This window comes from Teleopsis dalmanni, chromosome 1 (genome assembly GCF_002237135.1).
Source record: "Teleopsis dalmanni isolate 2A chromosome 1, ASM223713v2, whole genome shotgun sequence".
Classification (NCBI taxonomy): Eukaryota; Metazoa; Arthropoda; class Insecta; order Diptera; family Diopsidae; genus Teleopsis; species Teleopsis dalmanni.
The window spans coordinates 54847467-54857547 of NC_051846.1; the positions used below are offsets into that span (position 1 = coordinate 54847467).

The window sequence follows — 10081 nt, forward strand, 5'->3', positions numbered from 1 at the left end:
TGTCAATAAAGTCGATGATGTTTTTAAGAGAGCACCCGAACCTTTTTTCCTGCAAATGGAGGCGCAGTTCAGGAATGCGGAAATAACGAGAGATGATACAAAGTTCGACCATGTAGTAGCAGGTTTAGAGCCGAAATATCTGGAGTGCATAGCTGATGTGATCCATCGAAGGTATCCACCGAAGGTGTTGAAATATGAGATGTTGAAGAAACGGTTAATAAATTAATTCACAGAATCGGAGCACAAAAGACTGCGTAATTTGTTGACAGAATTGAAGCTAGACGACATGAAACCAACGCAATTGCTGAAGAAAATGAAGGAAATGGCTGGCAGTTTAATGGGTGATGACGTACTGAAGTCATTGTGGTTACAGCGACTGCCAGTGGGAGTTAGAACAATGGTAGCTGCAGTCGAAGGTGATTCTGCACAGTGGGCAAAGGTGGCTGATAAGGTATTTGAGGTACAGGAAACAGAAACGGTTTGTGTAGTGCAAAGGAATGAACCGAATGAAATGAAGAAAGAAATTGACGAGTTAAAAGCCATGGTAAACAATTTGATCATTCAGTTGGGCAAAAGAGGAAGAAGCAATGACAGAGATCGTGGAAAAGGGCGATCATCAAGTGCTAAAAGAGATAATATATGTTTTTATCATCGGCGGTTCAAGGAGAGGTCCACAAAATGTGTTCAGCCGTGCCAGTACAAACCGCCACAAAACTCAGCGGGAAACTAAACACCACTTCACGTCTGACGGCGAGTGAAGTGGCAAAGGGTAAAGCATGCCGTCTGTTTTTCAAGGATCAAAAAAAACAGGTATAAATTATCTAATAGACACGGGCGCAGAAGTTTCAATTTTGCCAAAGAAAATGCAGCCTGAAAATAAAGCCACGCAATATTATTTATAAGCAGCAAACGGGGCGAAAATTAGCACGTATGGAACGAAATTAGTGCAAGTCAATTTGGGGTTGCGCAGACAGTTCCTGTGGGAGTTCCTGGTGGCGAAGGTAAATCACCCAATAATAGAGGCAGATTTTTTGAATAATTTTGGTTTGGTAGTTGATCTGAAGAACAGCAGAATTTGTGATGGCATTACAGGCCTCCAGGTAATGGGTGAAACTAAGCACTATTGATGCGACTAGCCCGGCACATAACATCCTGCGTGATTATAAAGAGATAACGGAACCGGCTACTAGTAATAAGGCGGCCGCGAGGGTTACGCTAGTAGAGCATCAAATTGTTACCAAGGGACAGCCAGTGTATGCAAAACCTCAGCGGTTAAACTCTGAAATATTTGAAATTGCGAGAAAGGAATTTGAATTTATGACGAAACAAGGTATTTGTAGGCCAAGTAACAGCAATTGGGCAAGTCCGTTGCATTTAGCGGCGAAAAAGGATGGTAAGTGGAGACCGTGTGGCGATTATAGGAAGCTTAATTCGATAACACTGCCAGATCGGTATCCAATACTCCATATACATGATTTTACTCGCATATTGCACAATAAGAAAATTTTCTCAACTATTGACTTGGAAAAAGTCTACAATCAAATTCCGATTGCTGAAGAGGATCGACCTAAAACGGCGATAGTAACCCCGTTCGGCTTATATGAGTTTAATATGATGACTTTTGGTCTATGCAATGCTGCGCAGACTTTCCAAAGGTTTATGAATGATGTTCTGAAGAATCTGAATTATGTAGTAACGTACATAGATGATATATGTATAGCATCAGCTTATGAAAAGGAGCACGAAATACATTTAAGAGAAGTGTTCAAGCGATTAAGCGACCATAGTCTGAAGATCAATCTGGGAAAGTGTGTGTTTTTTATGAAAGAAGTTACCTTTCTGGGACATGTGATAAATGGGGATGGAATTAAACCCATAGCTGAGAAGGCAGAAGCGATAAGAAATTTTAAAAAACCGAAGGAAGCACGAGAGTTAAGAAGGTTCATCGCTTCAATTAATTTTTACAGGCGTTTCCTCCCGAATGCAGCGAAGAATCATGGCATCCTGCACGCGCTAGTAAAAGCAAATAAGAAAAATGATAGATCTCCGATTGAGTGGACAGCAGAGGCCGAGAAAATATTTGAAGTGTGTAAGAACAATCTGGCGAATGTTGCAATGCTAGCACACCCGGCTCCGAATGCGAAACTGGTGCTAAATGTGGACGCTAGCAATGTCGCAGTAGGAGCAGTGCAGCTTATAGATGGGCAGTTACAACCGCTGGGATTCTATTCCAAAAGGCTAACAGAGACTCAAAAGAAATATAGTACTTATGACCGCGAGCTACTTGCTATATATATGGCGGTCAAGTATTTCAGGTACATGATTGAGGGCAGGAATTGCACAGTGCTAACGGATCTCAAACCGATTACATTTGCTTTCTTACAAAGATCTGAAAATGCATCTGAACGCCAGCTACGCCATTTAGATTTCATCGGGCAACTGACAACAGATATTTAGCATATAGCAGACAGCAAAAATACGGTCGCAGATACTTTATCTCGAGTCGAAAGTGTGATGGCTCAACGCTCCTAATCAACGTTTTGAGCATGAACATATTGAAATCGTGGGACCTTTACCCTATTGCAATGGTATGCGGTATTGCCTGACATGTATCGACCGGTTTTCAAGGTGGCCGGTGGTGGTACCGTTGACAGAGATTACGGCAGAATATGTGGCCGAGGCTTTAATTAAGGATTGGATAGCGCATTAAGGTGTGCCGAAAAAGATTACGACAGACCAGGGACGACAGTTTGAGTCCAAGCTTTTCGATGAGTTAGCCAAAGTATTGGGGTGTGAAAGGCACCGAACTACAGCATATCATCCACAGTCAAATGGACTTGTCGAACGTTTTCATCGCACGCTAATGTCTGCACTGAAATGTAAATCAAGTGTTGAATGGACGAGGGCCTTGCCGATTGGATTAAGAGCGGCATTTAAAGAAGATTTTCAAGCGACACCATCGGAATTAATTTATGGGGTAAATATACGTTTACCAGGAGAGATGTTTGGTGGTGAGTTGAAGCAAGTATCGCAAACAGAGTTTGTTATGGAGTTAAGGAAAACTATGAACGAACTGAAGCTATTGCAAGCATCGCGTCATATGACGGAAAAGCCATTCGTGTTTAAAGGTTTGAAAAGCAGTACACACGTATTCTTACGTGATGACGCCGTGCGACCACCACTGAAACAGCTGTATGAGGGCCCGTGTGAAATTTTATGTCGTGGTGAGAAAACTCTAACAATAAGGGCAAGAGGGCGCACGGTGAATGTCAGCATAGATCGAGTGAAACCGGTATATTTTGCGAATGAAGCTGGTGAAGGTTGTTGCAAGATAATGTCAAGGTGTTAGGTGGTAACAGTAACAAGCAGATAGCATCACAGGTGACTCGAGTGGGTAGAGCGGTGCGTTTTCCATACAGCAGCTAAGCATACAGCAGCTATCGTACGGATTGGGATGCTGTACAATGCTCTCAGGCAACTTCAAACACTACCAGAATCACCAGACCGTAGTCCTATAGAACATCTGTGGGTTTATTTGGAAAATAAGATTCACCAGCATATGCTTTCCAGCAAGGATATAGTAAGAAACATCATCAAGGAAGAATGGCTAGAAATAAACGCACAGGATACTGCAAAGCTAGTTGAGTCCATGCAAAGACGCTTAACAGAGGTTATTAAATGCAGGGGTTATCCTACAGGCTATTAAATTTAAGATTTTTGTGAATTTTATTGTTTTAATGTAAATATTAAGAAATATCCGTAGACTTTTTCTGCTTCAAAAATTGCTACTTTCGCATATAATTGTGTTTAATTTTTTTTTAAAGAATAACTGTTTAGTTTCAATATTGCAGCTTTATTGTTGTTTCTTTGGTTAAAATAAATCAGGAAATAAAAATGAATTTGAGTAAAAATTAAAAAAGTTATGCGTAATTTTAGTAAAATTATGTGAATATCCGTAGACTTTTTCTACTATGTGTATATACCATATGACTGCATCATATTGTTTATGCATAAAATAACACTTAATCACTTAATTAAAGTATCGATCTTTGGTAAATTTGAAAAAATAAATATATTACATCTTTTTCAATCTTTTTTTGTTATATAATAATTATGGTAGGTTAATGGATGCAAAACATTTATACATTTCTCCATTCTTTTAAATTTAATTTAATTTTCAATGTATGAGTAACGTTTCTTTACTTTGGAACAATTGCAATTTTATTTATAAAGAGCTTGGCTCCAATCTGATCAGATAAGTTTTAAAAAAAATTTATAATTCATTATTTTGATTATTATTTCTTTTTTTTTTTGATATTTTGTTATTCTATATTAAAAATAGTTGACTTCAGAGTCAACGCATCGGTGAAAATGAATTTTATTGAATGAGTTTTTTGAAATATTTGTTATACCATCGGTCGGAATTGCTCTTATTATGTTAAGCGGGTATTACACATCACTCTTAGCGCGACGACTTGGTGCGTCGGCGGTTGCTATTACACATTATTCACTGTCGACATTATTTTGAACACTCCTCAGCAAAGAATCGTACAAATATACTACAAAATTAAATTAAACAGAATTAAATTTGCATGGAAGCCGACAAAAATCCGATTGTCTACGAGGAAAACGAGCAAGTCTGACTAAAATTTAAAATATTTTGATTTCCATCGCATCATTTGTCATACCTGCAAATATTGCTATTACGCACGAGACTTGGCACATATTTCGCATTTGAAATCATTGGGAGACATCTATTACCCATCTTTACTAACTGCTGTTATATTCTAGTATTGTCCTTGTTCAACTACTTGGTCTGAGAAAATTTGACAACTGTACTTTCATTATCTCTGTCAGGTTAGTAAAAAACAGATTTCCTATACATAGAGATCACTTCATCTGTAAACTCAGATATAGACATAGAAAATGATTAATGAATCCTAGCATTTCCTGCCAATTCAGTTCTCCTATGTTGAGTTCTATGCTTCTAAACAGTTTAAACACAAGGTTTTGTATGTATATTTTACTACCTCTTCTAGCCAATTCATCTGTTGCCCTGTTCCTCTCAATATCTCTTAAAAGGTCTTATTTTCTTAAGACCTTTTAATTTTCAATGTTCATCAGTGAGGTACAACATTCAATTAAAATACTCGATATCGTCTTCTTGGATTCGATTGTCTTATGATATTCGAAGAACGAATTGCAAAAGCCTGTATCTCTGTCTAAACGACGCTACAAGTATCAAGGAGTCAGTATGATTGTCGTGCTGCATATGTCTCAATTAGATATCTGCTTCCCTTCCACTCTCCAGTTTGGAGCGATCTGTGTAGATGGTAACTCCAGAGAAAACTCTCATAGGTTCCAATTCATAGTTGTTTTCTCTGGTAGAGTTAGGAACACTCGTTTCGACTAAACTACTCCCCTTTTGATTTTATTCCAAAATTGTATAGTATCGGTAAGTTGATTTTTACCGTTTTATAAAAAAAAAGAATAAAAAGTAAGAGGACTGTTGGAATGAATGTTGATGATTGAAGTCGAATTTTTTAAAAAAAATTTATTTGGTTTATTATTTTTTTTTGTAATTAAATTAGATGCTTATTGAGTGATATGCTACTTTATTAAATATAATATAAAAAATAACAAAGCTTTTTAATATAATTTTCATTAAGAATTTATGATCTTTATTTTAAATTTTTAATACAAATATAGTATTTTTGCGCTATATATTTATTTCATATTTTACAGATAGCAAAAATATGGGTTTTATAAGATATTTAGAACTATAATAAATTTCTTTATTTTATTCTTATTAAAACTAACATATATATATATATATATGTAAACATACTTCGTTTTTTGTTTGTTTTTACATTCTCTAAGTATTTAATTTTATAATTTCATCGGAGTGTCCTTAAAATTACTCCAATAGAATATATGCATATATATATATGTATATGAATATATATATGAGAATATATAAATAAATTTAATATAATTCATATATATTTATATATACACATATATATTATATTATAAATAAGATATTTAGCCAATTTATGGTCAATGTATTTAATATAATGTACTCTATTAAATAAGTACTGCAAAAGTTGTTGTTTTAGAGTTAAATAAATTTTTGGTTGTATTAAATTTTAGCTCAAAATTGAAGAAAATAGTTATTATTTAATATTTTCTTTTTCGAGTTCATTGTTTAATTTTATTATATATATTTATATACAAACATATATTCATAAATAGTATATAAATAATTTTGTATATCTGATTTTAAAAGTCTATGTACTTTTAATTTTAAATTTCCATTTACTTTTGGCTTTTTTTTTTTTGAATAATTATTTTCATTTTTATTATTATGTTTTTAATGAAATATTTAATCACAGATAATTAAAATTTTGTTAAGTTACACTTTAAGTTTCAAATCGTTACGTTTTTCTATTGTTTATTCAAAAAACTTCAAAGAGCAAAAATTTAGGACTTTTAATATTTCACAATTATTTTTGTGTGTAGTTCTTTCAGTACGATATATATTCAATTTATTTTTAATAAATAGTAAAACTTTAGTGAATATATGATTAAATATAAAGTACACATATATATTATTTTTATACACAGTCTCAATACAGTTTTCTTTACAAACTCTTACAGATCTCGATTTAAGCATATCAATTTTTTTTTATACTTATATATTTTTATCTATTTTTTAAATCAATATTTTATTTTTAGGATAAAATAATAAAATATTGAATAAATAATTAAAATTTTGTTTTTGATCATATATTGTTAGTTTTTTTATCTAATGAACATATCAAATTTATATTTATATTTTATTTAAATTTGTTTTATTTTTTTCAAACGTTATATTTACAATATCAATATCAATATAAAAACTTAAAAAAATGTATACAGTCGCTGGTTTAAAATAAAATTAAGCATTATTATAGACAAAGATACATGAATATAGATAAATATATTTTTATTTGGTTATGGTAGTATAATTAAACAAATTGAGGGTTGGGTTTACACAATGATATATACATACTTCGCCCAAATTAGGCGTCAACAACTCTAACGAAATTTAAAATATTAGTACATAATTTTATATAAACATATGTAATTTATTTACTGTAGTTCTAAAGATAAAAAAAATTTGTTTTTATAACTTCTTTATTAAAATTAAAATTTATTCTTTTTGGGAGGCTGGGATATTATACATATTTTTTGAAATAATATTCCATTTCAAACGACAAAAATTTCAACACGATTTCAAATATTTTTTATAAAAAATAATAAAAAAAATATTTAAAAGAATTCATAGTAAAATTTCAATAACAAATTAAAACTAAAATAAATTGTACTGTTTTTAATAATTAAATTGGCTGAAGTTAAAACTGCAAAAAACACTGTAAATATAATTTTAATATAATTATTTTACTACAGTCATGGCCGTATCCAGGGCCGAAATTAGGGGGGACGCTGATATAATGATATGATATTATTATATATTTTAAAGTGTGCTAAGGCACCTTTTTAGTACTTTTTTCTTTTTCTTTTTGGTTTATATTAGCTAGTATATTTCACCCCTAGTTCATTGAAAACTTGAAAATTAGATTTTGTTCACAAAAAAAGACAAATTTTAAACTTTTCTTGTGAACAGTATTAAATTTTTGTTCAAAACAGTAATAACATTTTGAAATCTAGGGGAGGGGGGATGTTGTCGAGTGCTCTCTCCTTGCTCTTACCTGTGTACGCCCATGACTGCAGTCATTATTTTTAGAAATAAATTTTTATTTTTCTATTATAAATACTTTATACTTTGAAAGTTGCTTTGTACAGCTATATAGATGAAATAGGATTACTTTGGGAACAAGTACACTCATATTGGAGGATATCTTTAGTGGTTTATTGGTTCTGGTTTATAATTTAAACTGTGAAAGTAATGATTTATAATTTAAAGAAAGTGAGAAAATTTTATTATTTAAAAAAAAATATGAAAACCCCTATAGAGTGAGAAGGAATAATTTTGTTTTTGTTGTTTAGAATATAGAAATTTAAAATATATATTTTTAAATATTTTTAGTAAGTGTAAATCACAATACAGTTGAATGAAATTATGGTCATTTAGAAAAGCTATTGCGTCTATCCATAAGATATTGCTAATTTTTTCAATATTGTTCATTTATTAAATATTCTTATTTTAAGATTTTATTAAATGTACTTTTTATGACCAAAATTTTAAAGTAATTATGAAACTAATGAAATAATTGTTCATTTAATTAAAACACAAATTATTCAATATTTAATATTATTCAACAAATACATTAATAACATAAGTAATTAAAAAAAAACACAATTAATACTCATAAGATATATATAGTGTTTTCTTCTTTCAAATCTAAATACCAATTTTGCAGGTGACATAGGTAACGTCGTCAAACAATAGACGTCTGAACATATATTTCTAATTCTATCCCGTTAAAATCGTAAAACTGAACGACTTTAGCGAAAAAATAGTATAAAAAATTAAAATTTAAACTAAAACTTATTATTTTTTCCTGTTTTTTATTATAAAGGGTTTTTTAAAAAAAATAGAGTATCAATGTATAGCTCTTTACATGCTTATTTTTATAATTTTGTTTTTAAATTGTTTTAATAATAAATAGTACCGATTCGATGCTTATAAAATTAGTTCTTATACTCGGCCTTTATCAAGAAGGCAAAAAAAAAAAAAAAGAAACGAAACATCTGCAACATTTCTAAATAGAATCAAATATGTAAAATAAAAAAAAAACTATAATTTGGTATTTATTCTTTTATTTATAATTTTGTCCAAAACACTTTTAATTCAATTTAAATTTGGTACAACACTTCAACCGTAATAAGAATCAGCTTATGTACAGAATACTGAAAAAAATAATTCGGTAATGTAATATAAAATAAATACATATTAAAATATATTAAAATAAATACACACAAAATTTTACGATTTTACGATATTTTTCGAATTACGATATTACTGAGCACGTGTTATTTTTAACAAAATAAATGTTCGATATTTCAAATATCTTGGATAGTCCACTTCGATGAAGAACTGAGTTTGATTATCGAAATTTATTTATTTTATTAAAAACATTATTTAAAACGATCATTTGTGTTTTAATTAACTAACCAATTAGTGCATTCCATGATTAATAGTAAAATGTATTATTATTACTTTATTATGGTAATTCACAAAAAAATTACTTTCTAAGGAGACTGTAAATGCTAATACATAAAAAAAATTGTAAAGTACATTATCTAATATAAAAAATATATGGCAACTTTTCTAAAATGAAATGATTCATAATTTACATATATAATCACACGAAATTTTAGTTTTGATATTAAAAAATTAGTTATAATTATAAAAAATTAGTTATAATAATAAAAAATTAATTATAATAATAAAAAATTAATTATAATATTAAAAAAAACAAAAGCTTATTAGACTGAGTTAAGAGTGATCCAAAGGAAACTAAATTAATTACATCTCTTGTGATACTTCATATAAAAACTCAATTTTTTTTTATTTAGTAATGAAGATTTTCTAAACAAAGAAATATTACTTCATACAAAGTACATGTCATGGAAACTTTTTTTTTTTTGTAAAGACTTAAAAAATAAATATTTCTTTCCAATATTAGTTCATTATAAAAATAGGTTAATTGTGGTTAAACTAAACTGTAGAAAATAAAATCTTAAAAATAAAGCTTAATTTATAATAACTAATATATGACAAAAAAATAATTTTTTTTTTTTTGGATTGGTACATTGTCTATCATTAACAAAATTTTACTAATATAATAATTCAGCAAAATTGTTTACATTTCTTACTTATTCATTTATTTTTTGTTGTTTTAATTTAAAAATTATTTGTTCATTATTAATTAAATTTCTAATAATTTCTTATAATAAATATTATGTACGCATAAAGTGGACGTATTTCAAAAAAGATGCGCATAAAATTGTAAACATCTGCGCTTTATCCTTATTTTCATATTTATAACTTTTGTCAGGTTGGCTCCTTGTG

The 10081-nt window shown here is 29.9% G+C and overlaps 1 protein-coding gene across 1 annotated transcript; it reads left to right on the forward strand.

Moving 5' to 3' along the window:
• The first annotated feature begins 286 nt into the window (after positions 1-286).
• Positions 287-730, forward strand: LOC119681528. Its single transcript, XM_038094753.1, has one exon. The coding sequence runs from the start codon at positions 287-289 to the stop codon at positions 728-730; it is 444 nt and encodes a 147-aa protein (XP_037950681.1).
• The last annotated feature ends 9351 nt before the right edge of the window (positions 731-10081 follow it).

Excerpts from the sequence above, each read along its gene's own strand:
- LOC119681528 (XM_038094753.1), top strand. The coding sequence starts at position 287 with ATGAAACCAACGCAATTGCTGAAGAAAATGAAGGAAATGGCTGGCAGT.